Genomic DNA, 25,610 nt, shown 5'->3' with positions numbered 1-25,610 from the left:
ACGGGCAACTGACCAATTTGTAACATCACCGTCACCTGAGTGGCAGGGATGTCTGTTCCCCCGATCCCCTGCACTGTCAATCGTTTCCCCTTGAATTTAGATGGATTCCCATATATTAAAGTGGCCTCCACACCCGTATCGATGAGAGCCTTTACTATTTGTTTGTTTTTAGTTTCCCAATGTATCGTTACCGGTACAAAAGGTCGAATGTCCGCATCGTGCCAATTTAGAGCTCTCACCTGTGCTTGGCCCCATCCCTAACAATCTCGTGCTGCGCGTTCTAATTCTTCGACGGGATATAAAGTCCTTCCTTTATTTTTCCCTTTCCCTTTGCTCTTAGCTTTCTTCCCTCCTTTCTTATGTTTACTCTTGCGCTGGTTTTTCCCCCTGTCTTCCTCCTCCTCCTCCGAGGAGCTCTCGGAAGATGAAGAGGGGCCAGTTTCATCACGCTTCTTACTCAACTTTTCCCACTCAGCAAAAGTAAGAACTTAGTCATGCTTTTTACTTAATTTTTCCCATTCAGCGAAGGTAAGAAGTGAATGTACTTCTGCCTTTGCTACTCGTTTCTTTATTCCACCAGACTTATCCAAGTCCTTTTTTCTTTGCCCTGTCCAGGAGCACTCCTGTAGGCAGTCCATCTATCTCTTCCTTAGGGACTTTAGCATTAATTAACGCTCCCCATAACTCCTTCCTATTCACTCCCCCTGTTCTATAGGCGCTATCCCTTGATGTAGCCCCAGTGGGTTGTGTTGCAGCTGTCCCTGGCGGGGCTCCTCCCCACTCCCCCAGGTCACCTAAATCCCGTAATTTGGCTACAACTTCCCCCACTCCTGCACCTACCTCATTCAGTAAAAGAGTCATTATTATTCCTTTCAAGTTAGCAGGGGCTGTTTTTATTAGGATGGTCCTGGCTACAGATGTAAATGGGAACACATCTAACTGATCCGCTTGGCCCGCTACCACGGCGTCCCTCATTGCCAATTCTCTAACCACTCGAATCGCCTGCTGCAAAGTCGTCCATGGTTTTACTTCAGGCCAATTCTGTGGGTGTGGATATATTTCATATGCTGCGTTCGCCGCCAGCGCCAGCAACGTGCTGTCCCCTTCTAACTTAGTCAATTCTTGTCTCATTGCTTGTTTAAAACGGGAATCGACAGCATAATCTGTAAATTCAGTACCATCCCCCTTATCCAGTGACACATGCCCGGCTCCTGTATCATGCAAGCGTACGAGCCATGTGTCTACTGGCTCATTTCGTCCTTGTGCATAACGTGATCTAAATCCTTCCCTTTCTTGTGCAGTATAATCTTCGAAAACATCTCCCCTCCTAACATTACCATGTGCGTCAGTAAAAAGTCTGCAACGCATCACGGGTTTAGCCTGTAAAGGCAGATGATCAATTACCGACCCTGCATCGGGTCCGTCATCATCCTCATAATCATCATCCCAAATGTTACCGTCCCATTTTTCAGGATCCCACTCATGGACGTTAACTGCGGCTACAAACGCTTTGATCTTCGCAACATCCGGTCTGCGCTTCTTTCTCGCATTCACCTTGGCTATGCAAAAGGCTGCCTTTTCCGCCATCCCCTCGGCTCTCTGTACCCGCGGCAATAATACAGCTACCTGGGATTCGGCCATTGAGGCCCGCCCTAACACATCCGCCAAGTCCATTTGCATTTTCTTAATCTCCCTTTCTTTTTCGTCTATCAGACTATCCAGATTTTTAACCGCAGTTAGCAAAACCCACCCTCGCGTCTGCAAGCCCATTATGGGTTCCTTTGCAGACACCTGACATTTCTTAAGCGCGGCTAGCACATTCACTGGTGTTGGGGGATCCAAGCTCTGCCAATATTGTGCTAATCCCCCCCCCACATCTCAATTCTCTGGCGCAGTCTTCCCATACTGTTTCTTCCCAGCCAGGGAGAGGTAAAGGAGCTGCGCCAGGGTTTTTATCCTTTTTCTTAAACATCTCTGATTTCCTTTGCCTCACTTAATAGTTCAATATTTCACCAGATTCCCCAAAATCCTGCAACCGACTACGCCAAAATGTTTTAGTTTGGGAAAATGGTTCAAAGGTTTTAACAGAAAATAAGCAGGCAAGAATCAGAGAGGAAAGGTCCAATACTTCAATTGTTTACTTGTTCAAATATAATATCAGTTACATACAATATAATAGCAATATACATGCAGATATAGGAATTGTACTATTGACTTACAGTAATATATATAAATTATACTATTGACTTACAGTAATATCAGATATATGAATTATACTATACTTACAGTAATATCAAAAGATATATGATTTATACTATTGACTTACATTAATACAGATATATGAATTATACTATACTTACAGTAATATCAAAAGATATATGATTTATACTATTATTCTTTAATTTAATATTATTTATTGTATCAGTATGCTGCTGCTGAAGAATGTGAATTTCCCATTGGGATTAATAAAGTATCTATCTATCTATCTATCTATCTATATCAAAAGACCCAGAGCCATCATCCTAGACCAGTAGACTGAGGGAGCCCGCGTGTCCGTCTCGTCAGAGGATCAACTCGTGAGCCTGGTCCAATACCGGGCGGTGTGCACGTTCCCCACGGTTGAGCTTCCAAAGAAACTGAGGGCGGAACCTTCCCTTATATACTAATTGAGTGTCCTTGCCCAAAATGGCTTACGTGTAAGCAGTGTATACAGAAGTGATCAGTTTCTGCACACCTTCTTCCCACGGGACATCTTATTGTTTTTCTTCTACTTGGCCCTCACTGAGATGGTGCCTAGTATCAGAAGACACACAATAACAAGCGTTGCTTGCAATGAAGCCCCTCGAAGTGAAAAACAAGTACATGGCCTTGACTGTATTCCCATTACATTCTGAAACTCTTTATGAGAAGCAAGTTTTTGCACATTCTTTCGCTATCATCCCAAACATTCCAATCTTTGTAGCTGGTTTTGCACTGAAGCGACCAACCCCCCCCCCCCCCCCCCTTACTCCTTTATTTCATCCCTTCTCCTGTTACAGAGAAAACCTTTTTTATTACAGACGGGATAGCAGGCTGCCTGCTGCCGGTGCTGATCGACACATTTGTAAAACAAAAGATGCTGATAAGGAGATGCGAGGCAATTTAAGGTGGCCCAGCATTATGAGTTTTTTCCGTAGGCTTCAGGGGTTCTAGTGTTAAGGAATGGCTTGCTTACTGCTACTCACCCTGTCAAACCTAAAGCACAAAGAATCATCTTCACATTAGAAACTGCAGACTAGGTTTTTGACCACTGTTGAGTTGTACTTGAAGTTGTTCTTGAATATTATTCCTACAGATGAACCAATAATGAAAAAAAAAATCACTTTCCTCTAAAATTGGGTTTTGAAATGACCATTAACAAAAGCCAAGTTACCTGGAAAAGCAGGAACTGATCTAATACAGAAATGCTTTTCTCATGGACAATTGTGTATAGTATGTTCAAGTTTAATAAGCTCCAGTGATCTAATTATATTATTGTTACATATGAAAAACTTCTTACTTGGCTGTCTCAGTCACAGTGAGGCATTATGCAGGCACATTGCTGTTGGTATAAAGGAGCCCTAGTAGTGTTTCTTGACCACTTCAGCTGAATAATTCATTCGCTGAAAGTACTCCGTGTTAGTATGTCAGAGAGAAGATGCACAGCATTATTCATTCTCTCCTTCACTACTACCCCCAGGAGGTGGAGAGGGGGTTTGGCCTGCCTTTCTAATTGGTATGTTTATTTGCTGGGCTTCTCTTGAAGTGATGTTACCGCCCACAACACCACAGAAAAAAAAAAAAAATATCACACTGGCCATTACAGAGATGTAGAACATAGGAGACTGCTTAATGATGGTGACATCCTAAGAAAAAAGCGTCTGCTATGCTATTTCGCATATAATTCCTCTGTGTTACATGACCAGCCCATCTTGTCACTGATGTGGATACACAGATATCAGCAGCGCACCACCTCCACTTCCAATCCCAGATTAGTGACCATGCATAGAGAATCTTTGGTGCAGCAGAAGTCAAAAACCAGATCCTACAGTTCTAAACTGTAGACAATTCTTCTGGCACCAATAAAACATCCTCTACTTGACTCCTATAATCTGTGTCACCCCGGACAATCACAACTAGAGCTTTAAGAACTACAGTATATGCTGCCAAAATTTAAAACCAATAGAAATAGAAACAGTTTTATAATGATGGTAATAAAACTTTTAAATATGCCAAATTAAATTTTGTTGAAATAAGTATTCTAGAATTTATTTTTCTGTAATATACAGTAAATATATCATAAATTTGTACTTTATTGCATGCCTTGTATGTAGTAATGTGCTCTTGTATGTTGATGACTGGATCAAAGCAAATTTCCACTTGTGAACAATAAAGCTAATACAACTAACTAATAGAGATGGGTGGATGGTGATGGTACTGATGGCTCTGGAGAAATGAAAAAACGTAACCATCACAATGCTGCCAACTTTGTCCAAATTGGAATAAGCCTTGTGGAGTAGATCAATAATTGTATCTTCCACCCCAATCTTTGTTCAATAGGCAAACTGTAGGGGCTCTGTGTGTGTGTGTATAATATTTTATATATATTATACATACACACACTATATCACATATGGATACAATCTATACAAAATGCACTATAAAGGAGGACTTTGAGAAAACTGACAATCTGTAATGTGTTCTGCAAATTGATGAAGTGGTCCACTTTAAAAGGTGAAGTCTGATACCACTGCTGCAGCTGGTTTTTAATTTTTTTAATTTTATGTTAAAATATAATGTAATATTTTGCTGCCATATGATAATTATTTTCATTCATCTTGTGGAAGTTTACAAAACCCCTTGTGGGTCGTGGCTGCCGCTTGAGAATCACTGCAACATAAAGTTTATGGTGAGCAGCACATGAACTTTCAATACAACCAGTATATTAATCAGAGGATAATCTCTTAAAGTGTAGTCAGTCATTAACTGTCCTGCACATCAAGGGCAGACATAATTCTGTTGAGCAAGGTCCAAAAAGCTTAATGATTAGAGATGGGGTGTGTGCCTGGCTGAATGTCAAGCTGAATTAAGGTTTAAATTGAATTACAGATATCTGAAAATACATAAATTCCAACATACCCTAAATGCATTTTATGATATCTCAAACATATTCCAAGGGATCTCTATTTTGAAAAACATTCCTGTGCATTTTGAGATATTTCAAATACATTTAGAGATTATCTTAAAATAAGTCTATAGGTATCACTGGTCTACAAAAAATGTTTTTTGTTTGCTTCTGGGAACTTCAGAGCATCCCTTTAAGTTTTTTACGCTGATTTCATATATTAAATCAGAATTAAGCTAGCACATCAGGTTTTTGAAATACACATCATTGACGTTTTGACACTTTTGAATATCAATATAATATATATATACACGATATCTGGAGTATGGACTATGTCCCAACAAAATTGTTTTGATGTGTTTATTCTGAAAACAAACCAGAAGACTATACCAGATACACATTAAAGCATATTTATGTCAATTTACCTCAATATAAAAGTGAGGTCAGCATGCCCAAAAATGTTGGAGGCACTCGCTTTTGCACTTGTACTGCACATCTGTCACTCTTTGCAAGAACCAACAGTAGTCACCCATCATGCTCAGACTGAATTTTTCCCTTATATCAGTTTTCCATCACCTTTATATCTTGATGAAATCTTTCCCCATGCTCATCTCTGACATCGCTTAGATTTGGTGGAAAAAAGTTGAGACGAGAATGTAAAAAATGCATCTTCAGTGACATTCTGGCTCCCGTAAGCTAATATACTTTTAGCATATCCTCCACAAGCTCAGTATAATTCTCTGCTCTGTGACTGTCAAGAAAATTCTGGACAACCTGCACGAATGAGGGTGCTGATTCAGATAGCTTCAGTTTCCTTTTGAACTAATTATTCACAGATTTCAGGGCCAACAAAAACACCTTCCTTAATTTTGGCTTCACTTTTTGAGGCCAAACTTATTTCTTAAATGCTGAAACACATCGCCTTTACTGTCCAGTCACACTAGTTGTCCAAGACCTGGGACATCATAACTAAAAAATGGGACGTGCTGGACGAAAACGGTTTTCAGATTTGGAGTCAGCAAGTGAAATTTGTTAAAGTACAGATGAAAGAATCCCAGTAGCAAAATGCTTGTTGACCAGTGTTGAGATATCAGTAATGCAATTTAAGATTAATCCCCGTAAAATGTTTTCAATTGAACTTTGTCTATTTAAAAGTTACCTAGAAAAGAACTTGACACATCTTGAAATATGCAGGATATTACTTTGAAATGCACTGTAGATATCTTAAAATGGACAGAAGCTATTTTAGGATATCTGAAAATGAACCGGACACATCTAAAGTACATCCTTTGATATCTCAAATTCATTTCATGACATCTTAAAAATGTATCTCAGGATATCTCAAATATATCTTTAAAAGATATTCAGATATCTTGAAATAAGTCCATATCATTTTCACCTACAATGCAATTCAAAATATCTCAAATACATTTCCAGATATCTCAAAAATTGCTTCAAGGCATTTTAAAACAATTTCCTGCTCATTTCAAGGGATCTTAAAAATAGAAAGGAAATCCCACTTAAAGAATAAGACATTTTACAAGCAGTTATTTTGTAGTATCTTGAAAGGAGTTTGGTAGCTTAAAATGCTTGCAAGACCAATTTGATATATCTCAAAAGGTAGAGATATCCTGAAATACAAGGGAAATGAGAAGATACTGTATTTCATTACTGGTAATGATGTTCCATTGTTATTTGTAAATCACAATAAAATTTGAAACTGGAGATATCTGAAAATGTTTTTGTAATATTCTGAAATGCACTTAACATATCTCAAAAATCATTGCAGATATCTTAACGCGTAAGCAGTGCCAGTGGTAGTTATTTTGCACTCTAGGCCAAGCTTATTTGTGCGCAGACCAACTATTCAGTAGCTAACCTGTGAAGCTGTGTGTCTCTCTCTCTCTAACCCCCCCCCCCCCACCCCACTCACATCCCACCCACCCCCCTCCCCCCCCAATGGTGGAGCTGGCCTTGCATACAAGGGAAACAAACATTCTGAGATATCCAGAAATGAGTTTCAGACATCTTCACGGGTGAATTGTACTTTAAGATATCTGAACTGGCACCCAGTTCGGGGATTGTCCCTGCCTTGTGTCAGATGCTTGCTGGGATAGGCTCCAGTTTTCCTGCAATCCTATGACATACAGTAACTCAAAATGGTAATTTAGTTTGCCACAAGATCTGGAAATTCAGATCATACACACTTAAAGGGCAGGGGGCTCAACTAGTGAGCCTATACCATTTCAATGACATGAAATGTGTAGCAGTGCTCAGTGTTAGTTGTGGGTACAGGAACTTCTATCAGCATTACTACTTTTAAAAGAAGCTAACACTGAATCTATGTGAACCGACTGTAAACATATTTTTTCTACAATTTTGAAAATATTGGAAAACACCACGGAATCTTTTTAAAAGACACTACAAAACCAGCATCACATTTTTTCTCTTCCAGCAGTGGCTCCAAAGTAGTCCCATTCGCCAAATACAGTAACACAAAAACTCAAGGCTGCAGTTTCATTCAAATATGCCAGCAGCAGAGTGAACATAACCATTGTGTGCCTGTGTATCACAACATTAATTAAGTGCTTAATCTTAACTAAAAGGTTTTCAGTCTCGCTGTTACTCGCCTCCAAGCCGGTCATACCTGTCCAGAAGGATGTTGGCAGCATGCAGTCCAGTGACCAGCAATACGTTTTTCTTAGCTTAGCTGCGGCGTTGTAGTGACTATCTGGAATTCTCTTTGGGACGGACGAGGATAATGCTTCATACTTGGATTCGTCTCCACTTTTGCTCCCTGAAGCCGGACAGGCAATCGCGGCAGACTTCTGCGTTGGAGAGGCTCGCTTCTCCTCTAGAAAAGTCAAAAAAGTGTCGCCTTGCGGGGCGATTGCTAGCCAGTCTGCCGCGAACATCCTGGAGAAAAATAGGTCCCAGCCGGTTGCCAAGCTTTACCTAATTGCGTTAAGTCGTCGTCTTCTTCTTATAGTATGGTGTTCATGGCGACACTTATTTGCCATAATGCAAAGTGTACTCCTACTTTTTAAAGGTTTGGACTTAGCGTTTTCCTTCCGGCACAAACTGCTCTTGCAAAAACCAGTTTAGGTCACATCCAATTGTTTTCTTTGTTGGGTAATTGACTTCCCAGGCTTCAGTGTGGAAGTAACCACGTGGCGTAGTAAATATTCCAGGCGCGCACACGCAACACATATGCTGCACGTATACAGCGAGGGCGCGCGCAGTCAAAGGGAGAGAGTAGAGCAGCAGTAACCTAAAGAATAGGCACACCGATGTTTTACGACAGTACAATTAAATTTACGAAACTACAATTAAAAATAATATTAACTGCAATCACAAAAAAGTGACTTGATATATACAGTCGATGAAACGCTGTCTGCTGCCGGTAAAAATGAACAAGTTCAACAGGCTACTTCGGCCAGCTCTTTGTAAAATCTACCTAAACTGTACAGTTTTGTCCTAGCTTTCTTTATAAATAGCTGTAGATGTGCAGCATATTAACTTTACAGGGCATTAAAAAGCAGAATTGCTGTGAACAAATTAGTTCAATAATAATTACATATACCCTTTAGGTTGAATAGGTTAATTTCCTATGTTGGAATTTAAGGTATCATAGTGGTGCAATGCCAGGCAATGCAAGCCTTCCAGTTCAACATGTAAAATTGCATGCCTAGCTTCCTCAGACAGACTCAGCTTTCTTTCACACTTTGCAGGCAACCTGCCTGGCCAAAATACATACAATTTAAATCTCATGAAAGGACAAGCATGAGTGAGGTTGTATGTAAGAGTGGCATTCCATTCAGGACAAGCTACATACATAAGTGCATTTCTTCCATTGTGTCCTGCAGTTTTCTCAGTCTCTGACAACAAAGAAAAGTTTGTAAAAAAATGTATTAGATTATAATAATAAATAGGAATACATCAATAATGCTGCACATCTGAGGGAAAGTGTCAAAAGTGCAAACTATCAGTTTCAGAATATAGTATAAAAAGGGAGAGCTTTCAGCTATGACTTGTTTTCAAGAAAGGTGTTTCATTGCCAGATGTCAGAAAACAGCTCCAGAAATTTTTAATGGAGAAGCACTTGCCAAGACTTCTGCAGAACATTTTTGAAATTCAAAGACCTCAGGAGCTCACCTATATCTCTTGCATATTTATAAGGGATAAAGATTAATGACATTTTGGCTTTGTAGATATGCTAGCAAATAGGCACAGTCAGGCTTTAATGCAGAGGCCCTGGCTGTAAAAACTGCAAGAGATTAGGGCAGATAAAGAACTGCATAAAATGCTGCCAAAATGCAGCCATTTCCCTGCAGATAAATTCCATGGAAATTAATTAACAAATCTACAAGTGAAACAATCTGATATTGCAAACTACATATACATGCTTGAGAGGGATAAATAAATCTAATGTTTCTAGCACATGTTTTTTATCCTGCTTAAAGCTAACATTTAAGAAAGAAAATATTATCAACTACTCTTTTATCATATAGAATGAAATGGAAAAATCATTTTTCACTTACACAACTGTATTTTCAATCCAAACAATGCTACAGCTAGAACACAAATACAGCTTCATGTCTTCTTTGGTGTCTCTATAAGCTTTGTACACCTGGATTTGGGTAGCTTATCACATTCTTCCGGGGCAGATCCTCTCAAGATCTGTTAGATTGGATGGGTGACGCATTTGTAAACTTGCAGTTCCACAGTAAAACAATGGGGTTGGGGTCTAGCTGCCAAAATTTCATTCCACAGATTACAATGAGTCTATCAGTTGAAAATATGGAATTCTATGCTTCATGTTTAATTATTTCAGTACCAATCACTAAAATTAATTTTTACTTTAAATCATAAAATTACATCTAAAAGATACAATGTATCTAAAAGATACAATGCCTAAATGTCTTTCTTTCCAATGAAATAGCAAATAAAGAGATGCTAATCCTCCTTTACAGTATGCTTTACAAAGGATTGTAAAGGAAGTGCAGTACCATAATGTAGACTAGACAAAAGAAACATGCTGTATGAATTCAGTACATCAGCAGGGCAAAAAAAATATTGTTGTAACTTTATTTGCAACTGTTACTATTATTTCTATTTGATGTTTATGTATTTTATTAAGGTAGCATAATATCAAGCACTCCTGCTTTATAGCTAAAGTGCCTTTGGTTTGAAGTTGGGCCCAGGAACTGGTGGTATATTCTTTTGTTTTCTCTCACATCCCTGACATGTACTGAATATATTAGGTTACATGTATGATTCTTTATGTATTTTTTTATTTTAATTTGAAGCAAATAACATTCCATACAATCAAGTCAAACTTAACAAACCAAAATTCAACCCCCACCAAACTGTATGCATTAAACTGTCTGTGTTTGAGTTAGAGCAGGCATACTTTATGCATGAGTGTTCCCTATGACAGACTGGCACCCAATCTTAGTTTGTTTCCCGCCTTGCACATGGTGCTGCTGGGATAGGCATTGGTTCATCATGACCCTAAACTGAATAGGTGGGTTACAAAATGAATGAATGTACTGTATATTTATTAAATATTGATCCAGAAACCTTTATATCACCTTACTTAACAAACACTCTCTAATACTTTTTTCTGTAAAACCATAAATGTGTTGTAATAATTATAATAAAGTATATATGAGGCAATTTTTACTGATTTAAGTACAGTAAAATATAGGGGTGTGGAAACTCTGTTTAATCATAGTTCCCTGATAAAATGGCAACAATGTGGCACCTGGGCAAAAAATATGTCCCTACAATTCAGTAGACATTGGATCAAAGGCCAAAAGCACCTTATACAACATCACACCATTCTTTGGAATCTATATATATAAAATCCCTATGTGCGTCCAGGTGTCCGTGTGTGGGTGTCTTCTGATGAAGTGCGCATGCGCGGGGCACGGTGTGACTCGCGATATTACTGTCAGAGAAAGTTAGAGGCGTTTTACGGAAATACAAACCAGTATTACTGCGAGAGGAAATTAAAGGTACACAATACAGTGACGCATATTACAGCCACATACAAGCCAGTATTACTGTCAGAGGAGATTAAAGGCATATTACCGATGCACACGCCTGTATTACCGCCAGAGAAAATTAAAGGTATATTACGGACATACAAGCCAGCGGACGTACAAGACGGTATCCTTCAATAAGGGTGTGCACAAAAGGGCGACCTCAATTGGGCGCAGCGAATAAAGGCGCGCGTAAATAAAGATCTGCACCTTTGTTGCTCTTCATATATTCCAGAGCCATTTGAACTAAATTATCTACGAACGCCTTTATTCGCCGCGCTCAATTGAGGTCGCCCTTTTGAAGCTCGCCTTTTTGTGCGCGCCCTTATTGAATAGAGCCATATAAGACAGTATTACTGTCACAGAAAATTAAAGACACACAATACACGGTGGCAGCCCATGAAGAACGGTCAGCTCAGCAAGTAAAAATCAACAAAAGAAAGGCTGAAAGAAAGAAAAATACGACCAACAAAAAGAATGAGGTCAAAGTCCCTTGCCATTTTATATAGACTGTTCCTACTAATGTTTATGCACTACTGTTCTAGCGCCCGTTATTGTAACGGGCTAAATGACTAGTTCTTCCATAAACATTTTAACAATTAAAATGTCTGTAAAGATTCATATGTGGATGTATTAGTAGTTTACTTGGATTATGCAGCAATCCACTACAGCTATGTCACAGCTAAATGATCACCACTGACCAGTACCAGGTGACCACCTGTAAGCTATTTCAACATGCTCTCTCCAGTAATTATACTCCACTGTTATACCTCAGCTCCAGGTACCATGGACAGTATGGAATGTGGTCAATAGAAAGCAGAAATTTCATGGTAGGTAGAGTCCAGAAAGGTGGAAATTCAGGTTTGATACAATTGTGCTGTTGTTTATGACAATTTTTTTCTCCAGTTTAATGCCAACACTAAGAACAGTAAATAATCTGTGCTTTGAGGTTCCCTTCACGGTGATTAGAACTTGGGTGAATGGTAACTCCCCCTCTTCAAACCGCCACCTTATCGTGGTGGAGGGGTTTGCGTGTCCCAATGATCCTAGGAGCTCTGTTGTCCGGGGCTTTATGCCCCTGGTAGGGCCACCCAAAGCAAACTGGTCCTAGGTGAGGGATGAGACAAAGTGCGGTTCAACATAACCTCCTATGATGAATAAAAAATTTGGACGCCGTTGTCCCTCGCCCGGATGCAGGTCAACGGGGCCCCCCCTCTGGAGCCAGGCCTGGAGGTGGGGCTCGATGGCAAGCGCCTGGTGGCCGGGCTTGCACCCATGGGGCTCGGCCGGGCACAGCCCGAAGAGGCAATGTGGGTCCCCCTTCCCATCGGTTCACCACCTATGGGAGGGGCCAAGGAGGTCGGGTGCAGTGTGAGTTGGGTGGTGGCCGAAGGCGGGGACCTTGGCGGTCCGATCCTCGGCTACAGAAGCTGGCTCTTGGGATGTGGAATGTCACCTCTCTGAAGGGGAAGGAGCCTGAGCTTGTGCGCGAGGTTGAGAGGTTTATAGTCGGGCTCACCTCGACGCACAGCTTGAACTCTGGAACCAATCTCCTTGAGAGGGGCTGGACTCTGTATCACTCTGGAGTTGCCCCCGGTAAGAGGCGTTGAGCGGGTGTGGGCATACTTATTGCCCCCCGACTTGAAGCCTGTACATTGAGATTTACCCCGGTGGACGAGAGGGTAGCCTCCCTCCGACTTCGGGTTGGGGGACGGGTCCTAACTGTTGTTTGTGCGTATGCACCGAACAGCAGTCGCAGTACCCACCCTTTTTGGAGTCCCTGGAGGGGGTGCTAGAGGGCATACCTTCTGGGGACTCCCTCGTACTGCTGGGAGACTTCAATGCTCATGTGGGCAATGACAGTGAGACCTGGAAGGGCGTGATTGGGAGAATGGCCCCCCCGATCTGAACCCGAGTGGTGTTTTGTTATTGGACTTTTGTGCTCGTCACGGATTGTCCATAACAAACACCATGTTCAAGCATAGGGGTGTTCATATGTGCACTTGGCAACAGAACACCCTAGGCCTCAGTTCGATGATCGACTTTGTGGTCGTGTCATCAGACCTGCGGCCACATGTCTTGGACACTCAGGTGAAGAGAGGGGCGGAGCTGTCAACTGATCACCACCTGGTGGTGAGTTGGCTTCGATGGTGGGGGAGGATGCCGGTCAGTCCTGGTAGGCCCAAACGTGGCAGAGCCCCCTGTCAGAAGTAGCTTCAACTCCCACCTCTGGCAGAACTTCGACCACGTCCCGAGGGAGGTGGGGGACATTGAGTCTGAATGGGCCATGTTCCGTGCCTCTATTGTTGAGGCGGCTGACCAGAGCTGTGGCCGTAAGGTGGTCGGTGCCAGTCGTGGTGGCAGTCCCCGAACCCATTGGTGGACACCGGCGGTGAGGGATGCTGTCAAGCTGAAGAAGGAGTCCTACCGGTCCCTTTTGTCCTGTGGGACTCTGCAGGCAGCTAATAGGTACCGGCAGGCCAAGCGGAATGCGGCTTCGGTGGTTGCTGAGGCAAAAACTCGGGCATGGAAGGAGTTTGGGGAGACCATGGAGAACGACTTTCGGATGGCTTCGAGGAGATTCTGGTCCACCATCCGGCGTCTCAGGAGGGGGAAGCAGTGCAGTGTCAACACTGTATATGGTGGGGATGGTGCACTGCTGACCTCGACTCGGGACGTTGTGGGGAGTACTTCGAAGACCTCCTCAATCCCACTAGCATGCCTTCCAATAAGGAAGCAGAGCCTGGGGACTCGGAGGTGGGCTCCCCCATCTCTGGGACTGAGGTCACTGAGGTGGTCAAAAAACTCCTTGGTGGCAGGGCCCCGGGGGTGGATGAGATACGCCCGGAGTTCCTCACGGCTCTGGATGTTGTAGGGCTGTCTTGGTTGACACGTCTCTGCAACATCGCATGGACATCAGGGACAGTGCCTCTGGATTGGCAGACCGGGGTAGTGGTCCCCCTGTTTAAGAAGGGGGACCGGAGGGTGTGTTCCAACTACAGAGGGATCACACTCCTCAGCCTCCCTGGAAATGTCTGTTCGGGGGTTCTGGAGAGGAGGGTCCATCGGATACTCGAACCTCGGATTCAGGAGCAACAGTGTGGTTTTCGTCCTGGTCGTGGAACAGTAGACCAGCTCTACACCCTTAGCAGAGTCCTGGAGAGTGCATGGGAGTTCGCCCAACCAGTCTACATGTGTTTTGTGGACTTGGAAAAGGCGTTCGACCGTGTCCCTCAGGGAATCCTGTGGGGGGTGCTCCGGGAGTATGGGGTACCGGACCCCCTGATAAGGGCTGTTCGGTCCCTGTACAATCGGTGTCAGAGCTTGGTCCGCACTGCCGGCAGTAAGTCGAACCCATTTCCAGTGAGAGTTGGACTCTGCCAGGGCTGCCCTTTGTCACCGATTCTGTTCATAACTTCTATGGACAGAATTTCTAGGCACAGCCAGGGTGTTGAGGGGGTCCGCTTTGGTGGACTCAGGATTGGGTCACTGCTTTTTGCAGATGATGTTGTCCTGTTTGCTTCATCAGGCCGTGATCTTCAGCTCTCTCTGGATCGGTTCTCAGCTGAGTGTGAAGCGGCTGGGATGGGAATCAGCACCTCCAAATGCGAGACCATGGTCCTCAGCCGGAAAAGGGTGGAGTGCCCTCTCAGGGTTGGGAGCGAGATCCTGCCTCAAGTGGAGGAGTTCAAGTATCTCGGGGTCTTGTTCACGAGTGAGGGAAGAATGGAGCGTGAGATCGACAGGCGGATCGGTGCGGTGTCCGCAGTGATGCGGGCTCTGCATCGGTCTGTCGTGGTGAAAAAGGAGCTGAGCCGTAAGGCAAAACTCTCAATTTACCAGTTGATCTATGTTCCTACCCTCACCTATGGTCATGAGCTATGGGTAGTGACCGAAAGAACGAGATCGCGAATACAAGCGGCTGAAATGAGTTTCCTCCGCAGGATGTCTGGGCTCTCCCTTAAAGATAGGGTGAGAAGCTCAGTCATCCGGGAGGGGCTCAGAGTAGAGCCGCTGCTCCTCCGCATCGAGAGGAGTCAGATGAGGTGGCTTGGGCATCTGATCAGGATGCCTCCTGGACACCTCCCTGGTGAGGTGTTCCAGGCACGTCCAACCGAGAGGAGGCCCCGGGGAAGACCCAGGACACGCTGGAGGGACTATGTCTCCCGGCTGGCCTAGGAACGCCTCGGGATTCTCCTGGAAGAGCTAGAAGAAGTGGCCGGGGAAAGGGAAGTCTGGGTATCTCTGCTCAACCCGCGACCCGACCTTGGATAAGTGGAAGAGGATGGATGGATGGATGGATGGATGAATAGTAACTCTTGATTTAATTTACTTGTGATGATTCCCATAGTCATATTCAACAGGCCTGAATGTGGTAAGCTTAGCCATAAGGTGACACAATGCAAAAAACCGCTGTTCATGTCTCTAGTTAGACTAACTAAAACTAAACAAAACTAAACTAAACTGTTTCATGTCTTGACAATTGTTGTATTTTCTGTTAAATTAGCTTTACATGTTAAGCTTCATTTCAATATCTTGCCATTACATACTTCCTCAAAATTTGAGAAGTTTTGAAACACTAGGAATAACACTAATTTTTCACATTATTTGTGATGAATGTTTGACTTGTAACCTTACTGCCAAAAGACTGCTTTCATCTCTCCTTATAATCTCAACTGTGATGAGATGAGGATAGCAAATCAAAGGGTATGTACATGCATTGGCTTTATTTTTATTTCATGATATTGTTTACCGGGCAGCACAGTAGCGCAGTGGGTAGCACTGCTTCCTCGCAGTTAGGAGACCTGGGTTTGCTTCCCGGGTCCTCCCTGCGTGGAGTTTGCATGTTCTCCCCGTGTCTGTGTGGGTTTCCTCCGGGTACTCCGGTTTCCTCCCACAGTCCAAAGACATGCAGGTTAGGTGCATTGGCGATATTAAATTGTCCCTAGTGTGTGCGTGGTGTGTGTGTGTGTGTGTGTGTGTGTGCAAGCGCCCTGCGGTGGGCTGGCACCCTGCCCGGGGTTTGTTTCCTGCCTTGTGTCCTGTGTTGGCTGGGATTGGCTCCAGCAGACCCCCGTAACCCTGTAGTTACGATATAGCGGGTTGGATTATGGATGGATGGATATTGTTTACCAGAAAGAAAAATTGTTTATTTACTGATGTGTAAAAATTATATTGTTTTGATTTGTATGACACCAATGAAAAGGCTTGATGATGACATAAATAAGACAAAGGTACAAAATGAAAAAGCAGTCCAGTACAAAAAGCTGTAGACTTTGATTAACATGCTATGTTATTTTTATGGTACTTGAACATTTGGTATAACCTAATTATTTAAAAATGTTTGTTGGAAATTCATGCTTACACAATAAAGTTTAATCAAAGGTGTGATGCTAAGTGGCAGTTTGTTTCATATGTTTTTTAAAATGTATAAAATAGAAACTCATTAACAGAAAAGTTTGTTAAAAGCTCTTTCACTAAAATAGTTAATGAGGAATGAAATTGGCCATACATTTGACTCAGTCATACAATTCTGTGTGGAAGGTCCTGCTCAAATATTTATAAACATACTCACTATGCACAGTTTAATTTTATCACAGCCAACCTTCACATACTGTACTGGATATAGCACTTTATTTGTCCCAAGGGAGGAAAAGCAGCTTTTTACAGAACCTCAATAAATACATAAACAGATAAATATTATAAGAAACAATAACAACCTCTGTCAATTACACAACAGAATTAATAAAATAAAAAGAAAATTTCTGATTTGGTCAAAGATAAAAATGCAGTCCCAGTCCCAGTGAACCATTATGAAAGCATATTGCTGTTGGTATAAAGGAAACCCAGTAGCGTTTCTTAACACACCCCTACTGAATAATTTGTTACTTGAAAGTACTCCGTGTTAAGGTATCAGAGAGAATATGCGCAGTTTTGTTCACAATTGTGCTCATTTTTTTATTCTCTACTTTGCTACCCGCAATAATATCTACTTGCTGAGCCACAGCACCATACGTCACACTACTGGATGTCCAGAGTGTGTCCCATAACTGAGAATACCCTTTTAATCAGCTTATTGATTTGGTGGGCCTCTCTTGAAGTGATGATTTTCCTACCCACTCTGGTGGTCATATATTAGACCCGATCTGTGCATCTGGCATATCCATCAGCAACACTTACAGCAGTGATTTGAAGTCTCTGACCATAAAGCAGTACTTTTCACTGTTTCATTATCTCTCCCTTCTCTTACCTGTAAATGTCAAAGTTCTTTCAGAAACCTAGAGAAAAGCCATGCAAAATGACACCTTTTATTGGCTAACTAAAAAGATTACAATATGCAAGCTTTCGAGGCAACTCAGGCCCCTTCTTCAGCTTTTCTCTACATTCTTAATGGCTAACACGGTACAACACCCTAGTATTTCAGAAACCTTAAAAATATCTGTTACTCTACCCTTGCTGGACCCATTTCTGATCTTTTTCTGTCTATTGCGTCAATACTAGTTAGTCTTGTTGACTACTATAACTCAGCGCTTCATTCAGCACTAGATAAAACAGCTCCTTTAAAACATAAGGAGGTTTCCTATAAGCATTCAGCTCCATGGTAACACTCAAAACTACGGTCTATGAAAGTAGCTGGCCAACGCCTTGAGAGAATGTCACATAAGACTGGCTTCACTGTCTATGTCCAGGCTTTCTCTGACCATCAAAGGGCTTACAGAGATGCACTAACGACAGCCAGGAACAAGCACTATGGCAGAATAACAGAAGGCATGATAACGCAAGGGTTTTGTTCTCTGTAGTTAACAAGCTATTTTAACCTGCATCTGGCCCAATTACCTCCTCCACTTAAGTCTATGAAAAATTCCTCCACTTTTTCTATAATAAAATTAAAAATCTAAATAACTCAACTAACATAAATCCATCATCCATTTATATATTTCCCTGTCTTCCAACTGCATCTAGCTCCTTTTTTAAATTTTCACCAGTTATATTTGCATTTGTTAATAACCCACTTTGTAAGACAAAGCCAGCTACTTGTATACTGGACCCAATCCTCGCCACAATTCTTAGATCCTGCCTTCATGCCACAATCCGAACTGTTGACACTGGCTTTATGCAATCCATTTTTAAAATCGCTTCTGTAACCCCAATATTAAAAAAGTCTGGTCTTGATGCTGACAATTTTAACAATTTTCGGCCTATTTCTTATTTCCTTTTCTGTAAAAAGTTCTTGAGTGTGTTGTGGTATCCTAATTCACCAATTACTTAACTTAGAATAAATTGAAGAAACTTTTTCAGTGGCCTCTGGACAAACCAGCATATTAATTCTGTTAGACCTCAGTGCAGCATTTGACACTGTCAGACATGACATTCTACTGTCCAGAATGGAGAACATGCTGCGTATCTCTGGCACTGCCCTCTAGTGGTTGACATTCTATCTAACTGATAGACAAGAGTTTGTCAGTCTTGACATCAGAAGATCCAGCTCAGCGCCAGTCACACAAGGAGTTCCTCAGGGTTCTGTCCTCACACCTCTCCCCTTCTGTATTTATATGCTTCCCCTTGGCCATATTATTCATAGCTTTTTATGCAAGATGATATCCAACTCTGTTTCAATGTTAATAGTGAAACTTCATCAGAGCTTTCTGTGTTGACATAAAATCTGAACTTTTACTTGCTCACATCTACTTACTTTTGCATGGGGATAGGTGGTGCATATTTATCATTTCTCCACTAAACTGAAGATAGTTTTCTAGATTACTTATACTGTTGAGTCAAGTTCACCATCTAACTGTAATCACCAAAGACATGCTGCCTAGTCAGCTGTATTGTTTGTACCACTGACTGGTGCCACTTTTGTGCATGAAAAGCAATTGAAAATACTTGCAATTGAAAATTATTTACCGTAATGACACCGTAAATAATGAATTCAAAGTTTTTGTATTTCCCCATAAATTGTTACTGTGTTTGCACTTGGAACTAGAACTGCATGGGTAAGAATTTCTTGCTTACCAAAATTTTATCATGAAATTGTACAGCACAAATTGTTTAAGACACATGGTACCAACTGGTATTGCATTGTACAGTATTTTGAACACAATGCAAAATACTGTCTCATTTGGAATGGTACTTGAATAATAAAGAGAAATATGCCTAAAATGTGTAAGGGCTACAAGGTTGATTCATCTCTCATTACAAAATTAACTATTAATATGATCAAAATTACATTTGCCCTTTAAAATAAAAACTCTAAAGCAAACTGTTGTATTGTTTTTTGTTTTTTTTAAACTTTAAGTACAACATTCTATCTATCTATCTAACATTCAATTCTAAAAAATCTATTGGGACTTTACATGTGGTATTTTACAATAATATAAAATATCTTTCCACTGGGGCCTGCAAATGTGGAACATACTAGAAAAAAATTGTGTTTTGGTTTAGCTTTATTCCTTTGTGCTTCAATATACATGTAATTTCCTTTCTGTACATATTAGAGGCCAATTTTAAAAAAGTACAAATGAGTCAAACTGAATTCTAAAATGGCTAACCACAAAAATATATGTGAAAGGAGCAAGATATATCAAACTGGGTCATCTTAGATGTTTTTGCTGGGAAGTGCAAGTAGAAAATAGTTTGTTTAAATGTTTTTAATAACAGATTTGCAAGTCTGTTTAGTTAAATGGGAAAGTACGTTGTACTTGTTGGCTTTCCCTTTATTTCTGTTTATCATTCACTTATCTCTCAATTATTTCAAATTTGCGACATATAAAGTGGATTCAGAAAGTATTTAGGCAACTTTACTTTATCTCAAAATGGACATGTTTGATTGCTGACAATTAGTAACAAGGATTTGAGAGAAAAGACTGGTCAAATGGAACCAAATGAAATAGGCATATCTAGAATATTAAGATGGGCAGGACAGCAAGAAGAGTGGAAAGATGGTTTCCAGTAGGATGAAGAAGAGCAGGAAACCCAAAAAAGAGGTGGAAAGAAATGATCACAGAGAAAGAAAGAGACAGATGAGCTAGGGCAGGGGTGTGCAAACTACGGCCAGCGGGCCAAATCCGGCCCGTTGGTCTTTTTAATCCGGCCCAACGAAGATTGGTACAAAATTGCCCAAATCAAATCATATCATAATTATGACGGCATTCATTTGACCTTGTCCTGTAATGCCTGGCGTTCCACCAGGTGGCGCATTAGGCGCAGTGATACATTGACTTGATTTTGCGGAGCCCGGGTTACTCTGTTATTACTCTGCTACTGCTCTGAACCCATCTCCAACAATGAGTTTGCCAACGAAAAGAAAAGTCGACAGTGAGTGCCAAGTGTTTAATAAGGAATGCACAACTTTCACTGAAGTCCGGTCAAAGGCTGTATGTCTTATTTGCCAAGAAACCGTTGCGGTTTTAAAGGAATACAACATCAGCCGTCACTTTTTTCCACCAAGCATGCTAATTACGCTAACAACCAGTCAACGCAAGAAAGGACAGCTACCGCTTAGAGGTTGGCAGCTAGTTTGCAGGCTCAGCAAAACACCTTTATCCAACAAACTGCCATCCAAGAATCAAGCACGAAGGCAAGTTATGTGCTGGCATTCAAATTAGCAAAGACCAACAAGCCTTTATCCAAAGGGGAGTTTCTCAAAGAGTGCATGGTAGAGACAGCAGGTATTTTGTGTCCTGAGAGCAAGAACAAATTTGAAAAAATTAGCTTATCACACAGGACAGTGACTCGCTGTGTTGAGCTAATTGACGAAGACTTAGCTAGCAAGTTAAACAAAAAAGCGGAGTCATTTACATTATGTTCCTTGGCAGTGGATGAAAGTAATGACATAAAGGACACCTCTCATCTTTTAATTTTTATCAGAGGGATTAATGACAATTTTGAGATAACGGAGGAGTTTTTGGCCATGGAATCCCTAAAGGGGAAAACGCGGGGATAGGTCTTGTATGACAGCGTGTCGGGGGTCATAAATAGGCAGAAGCTACCTTGGAGTACGCTCACCAACGTTACCACAGATGGATCGCCAAATCTGACTGGAAAAAACGTTGGGTTGCTCAAAAGAATCCAGGAGAGGGAGAAGGAGGACAACCCTGAGGAGGAGGTAATTTTCTTACACTGCCTAATCCACCAGGAAGCACTGTGTTAATCCGTATTGCAGCTTGACTACGTAGTGAAGCCAGTGGTAAAACTCGTTAACTTTATTCGAGCGGGGGGACTTCAGCATCGTCAGTTTATTAAGTTTCTTGAAGAAATTGACGTTGATCACCAGGGGCCTCATGTATAACGCCGTGCGTAGAACTCACACTATAACATGGCGTAAGCACAAAAGCGGGAATGTGCATACGCACAGTAAAATCCACATGCAGGAATCTGTGCGCACGCAAACTTTCACGTTCTTCCACTACATAAATCCCGATCAGCGTGAAAAGTAACGCACGTGCATGCGCCTTCTGTCCCGCCCCAACTCCTCCCAGAATTACGCCTCTTTGAATATGCAAATCGATATAAATAGCCTAATGTGAAAAGACAATGGGAAAAGCACGGGGGAAAATATAAGAATTTCAGCGAATACCAAGTGGAAGCAAAGGAAAAAGGTACTATTTGTTGGTTTAAACAGTGGCAGGGCTATAATCAACAAAAGGAAGCTGATCGAGTGACATAGTGTCGGAGAAACTCGAAAGCTCAAGTTCACAAAGTCGCACAGTGCCCGAAATAAAAAAGAAGTCACATATCAAAGTCGGCGTGAAAAGGCGACTCGTAGCCCACCGTCTGAGTGTCATATGAAAGCTTATTAGGGTAGAGAGAAAAAAAAAATAGGCACACACTGGGGAAAAAAGCACGAAATGTCAACTTTAATCTCGAAATTTCCACTTTAATCACGTAGTTTATTTTGTCACTAAAGTAGAACATCATAAACTTCATCTTAAAATCTTTATTTTACTAGTTTCTCAAGTAGCACGTTAAATACTTTGTTCTGTATTTGATCTTCTATGTGCTCTATGTGTGTGAATCACTACGTGCTTCCATTCTTTCTCTTTCTCCGACAGGACACAGAATCCATTGCATTCGTGATATTACAGCTCTCTGAATAATTAAAATACTGAGATGTATATGTGATATCTTTTTCATGATGATAGGAATGAAAGCATGTTATTAAACATGGGAACACGGTGGTGCAGTGATTGTTCATATTTCACGCAAGAGGCTTGCTGCGCCACGTGCGACCTTCGATGAAATAATTTATTACAGAAGTACTGTCTCTTTCAAACATACTAACCTCCAATTCCTGTCCTTATTTTTTTTTCTCCAAATACCCAATCGCCACACAATCATCTCTGTAATAGACGTTAAGCCATCTGTAAGCTTAGAACGGCGATTCTTCAAAACTTTTAAGGAATATGTATGCATCTAGGCGGCACAGTGGCGCAGTGGGTAGTGCTACTGCCTCGCAGTTGGGAGACCTGGGGACCTGGGTTCGCTTCCCGGGTCCTCCCTGCGTGGAGTTTGCATGTTCTCCCCGTGTCTGTGTGGGTTTCCTCCGGGCACTCCGGTTTCCTCCCACAGTCCAAAGACATGCTGGTTAGGTGGATTGGCGATTCTAAATTGGCCCTAGTGTGTGCTTGGTGTGTTTGTGTGTGTCCTGCGGTGGGTTGGCACCCTGCCCGGGATTGGTTCCTGCCTTGTGCCCTGGGATTGGCTCCAGCAGACCCCCGTGACCCTGTGTTCGGATTCAGCGGGTTGGAAGATGAATGGATGTATGCATCTAGTGCTGGCCCGGCCCGTCTGTCAAATTTTAAAAGTCAATGTGGCCCCTGAGCCAAAAAGTTTGCCCATCTCTGAGCTAGGGGAAGAAACCTGGAGGAAGTAGCACAGGATAGAGAAAAGTGGAGGAAGCTTTTTAACAAGCGGTGATGCAGTGTCAAAGACGACGGAAGTGTGTCTAATTAACACTTTTCACATTTCGTTACATTACAGCTTTGTGCTAAACTTGTTTAAATTAATTTTTCCCCACATCAAGCAACACTCAATATCCTAAAAAACAAGCAAAAATGAATTTTACAAATTTTTGCAGATTTATTAAAAATAAAATACTGAAATGTTACCTTAACACAAGTATTTAGACCCTTTGCTCAGTGTTTAATTGAATCATATTTTTTGCCAGTGGTTACAACAAAGACTATTCTTGGGTATGACATTACAACCTTTGCACACCTGAAGTTGGAGATTATCTGCCATTCCTCTGCAGATCATCCTCTCAAGCTCAGCCAGGAGACCTTCAGTAGATTGCTAATTTCACATCTCCCTAGAAATGTTTGATTGGGTTCAAGTCTGGGCTCTGGCTGGGCAACTCAAGGGTATTCCGAGAGTTGTCACTAAGACACTTCTGTGTTGTCTTCACTTTGTGCATAGGATTGTTGTCCTGTTAGAATGTGAACCTTCAGCCCAGTCTGAGGTCTAGAGCACCCTGGAACAGGTATTTATTGAGGATACTTCTGTACTTTTCTCTGTTCAGTTTTCCCTCAATCCTGACTAGTCTCCCAGTTCCTGCCAATGAAAAACAACACCACAGTAAGATGTTGCTACTGTATTACCATACTTCACCGTTGGAAGGTACTGCACATATGATGAGCACAATGATGTGACGATGCAGGTTCTGCTCCACGCTCCTATCTTCATTCTGGGAGCCCTTGAACCCGACACCATCGGTTAATGTCACCGATGAGCTTGACAGTGAGGCACAACAAAGCAAGGGGATGGTGCAAAAAGTACAAAATTGCTTTTATTAAAAACAAAACCAACAAAAGAAGTGTTCAAATAAATAAGTGCAGTGTATCAAAATATGCTTAAATAAATAATCCATAAAAACAAGTGAAAAGGGTGGAGTTTAAAATCCATTAGAAAAAAAACATCCTTTAAAAAAAAAACAAAGTTAAAACAATGGCTGGAAACAGTCTCTTTAAAAATACAAAGTACGGTGCCTTCTTTTACTGGTGACTCCCCTGCTCCTCCCATCCAGGCTATGCACCAGGGGAGTCACCCTACATGCAGCTGACCTTGTTTGCTGTACTCGACTGGTCTGATGGCCTCCTGATCCCTGGCTTCATTTAGCCCCTACCAGACCGAGACTTGGCTTTCCTCCAACAGCCAGGACGCTCACGCTGGGGATTCTATTCCAAATCTCCGACTCCCGCTGCCTTTGCTGCGGCGAGGCAACCTTCTCCTGGTCACTCCTGCTCCCAACAAGCACTCAGCAGGAGCAACCACTACCATCGGTCCTCGGGTGCTGGCCAAACACCCCACTCAAGCTCGCCTCTCCCAGCTGCTTGTTATCAGTACAAGCCTGCACTCGCTCGTTCTCCTTCTCTCCTGCATCAGCTTTCTCCATCCAGCTTTCTGCCGTCTTCTCCTCCTTAACCTCCGTCCGTCTTTCTTTCTTTCTTTCTTTCTTTCTTTCTTTCTTTCTTTCTTTCTTTCTTTCTTTCTTTCTTTCTTTCTTTCTTTCTTTCTTCATTCTCCTGCTAGCCGCCTTGCGCTTCTATTTATCACGGGGACGTGGATCAGCTGTGGAAATCAGCAGGTCCCAGGAACAATTACGGATGCGGACGACTCCTCACCTGTGCACTTAAGTGAGAACTGCCCGCATCACAAACTCCCTGGGAACCACTCAGCCACACACACCATGCCCCCTCGCTAAGTGGCGAATCTGGCGATTAATCATTTTAAAAAGTGGCCTTTTTGACATGAGCTGTGGACCCGCTACACCACAGATGAGTGCCTGGTTTCCTACAGACATTACCCTAACCTTGGTTTCATCAGACCAGAGATTCTTGATTCTTACAGTTTGGGAGTCCTTTAGATGCTTTTTTGCAAACTCCAAGCAGGCTTCCATATGCCTTTTACTGTGGAAAGAATTCTACCTGGCTACACTGTTAGTAAGCCCAGATTGGTGGAGTGTTGTAGTGATGGTTGTCCTTCTTGAAATTTCTCCCATCTACACACTGGTTCACTGGAACTCAGTCAGAGTGACCAAAGGGTTTTTGTTCCCTTTTTTAATTTGGCCATTTCCCCTGTTGCTCAGTCTATGCATCAAATCCTAGGAAGAATAAAGGTTGTTCCAAACATTTTCCATTTAAGAATTATGAACAAGGCACTGCTCTTGGGAACCTTCAATGCTGCAGGATTTGTTTATTTTTTTGTAACCTTCCCCTAATCTGTGGCTTGACACAATCGTGTCTTTGAACTCTGAAGGCAATTCCTTTGACCTCATGGCTTGGTTTTTGCTCTGATACACATTGTCATCTGGTGGACCTTATATAGAGAGGTGACTGCCTTTTCTAATCATGTCCAATCAACTGAATTCACCTCAGATGAACGGCAGACAAAGTGCAGAAACATCTCAATGATGATCAATAGAA

The 25,610-nt window shown here is 42.0% G+C and overlaps 1 protein-coding gene across 5 annotated transcripts in view; it reads right to left on the bottom strand.

Moving 5' to 3' along the window:
* The window catches only part of LOC114648559 (nuclear receptor coactivator 7-like), a 193,516-nt gene that overhangs the window by 94,767 nt on the left and 73,139 nt on the right, over positions 1 to 25,610 (bottom strand). The window contains exon 1 of one of the 5 annotated variants that reach the window (XM_028797653.2): positions 7,791 to 8,309. The exons of the other annotated variants lie outside the window; for them this stretch is intronic. Within the exon in view, the coding sequence (XP_028653486.1) occupies positions 7,791 to 8,058 (268 nt within the window). The 5' untranslated portion in view covers positions 8,059 to 8,309. Of the gene's footprint in view, positions 1 to 7,790; positions 8,310 to 25,610 lie in introns of those variants that run through there. 5 annotated transcript variants of the gene reach the window in all.

This window comes from Erpetoichthys calabaricus, chromosome 3 (genome assembly GCF_900747795.2).
Source record: "Erpetoichthys calabaricus chromosome 3, fErpCal1.3, whole genome shotgun sequence".
Lineage (NCBI taxonomy): Eukaryota > Metazoa > Chordata > Cladistia > Polypteriformes > Polypteridae > Erpetoichthys > Erpetoichthys calabaricus.
The sequence above is the reverse complement of the archived record's forward strand: the minus strand, read 5'-3'. Positions and strand labels throughout refer to the sequence as shown.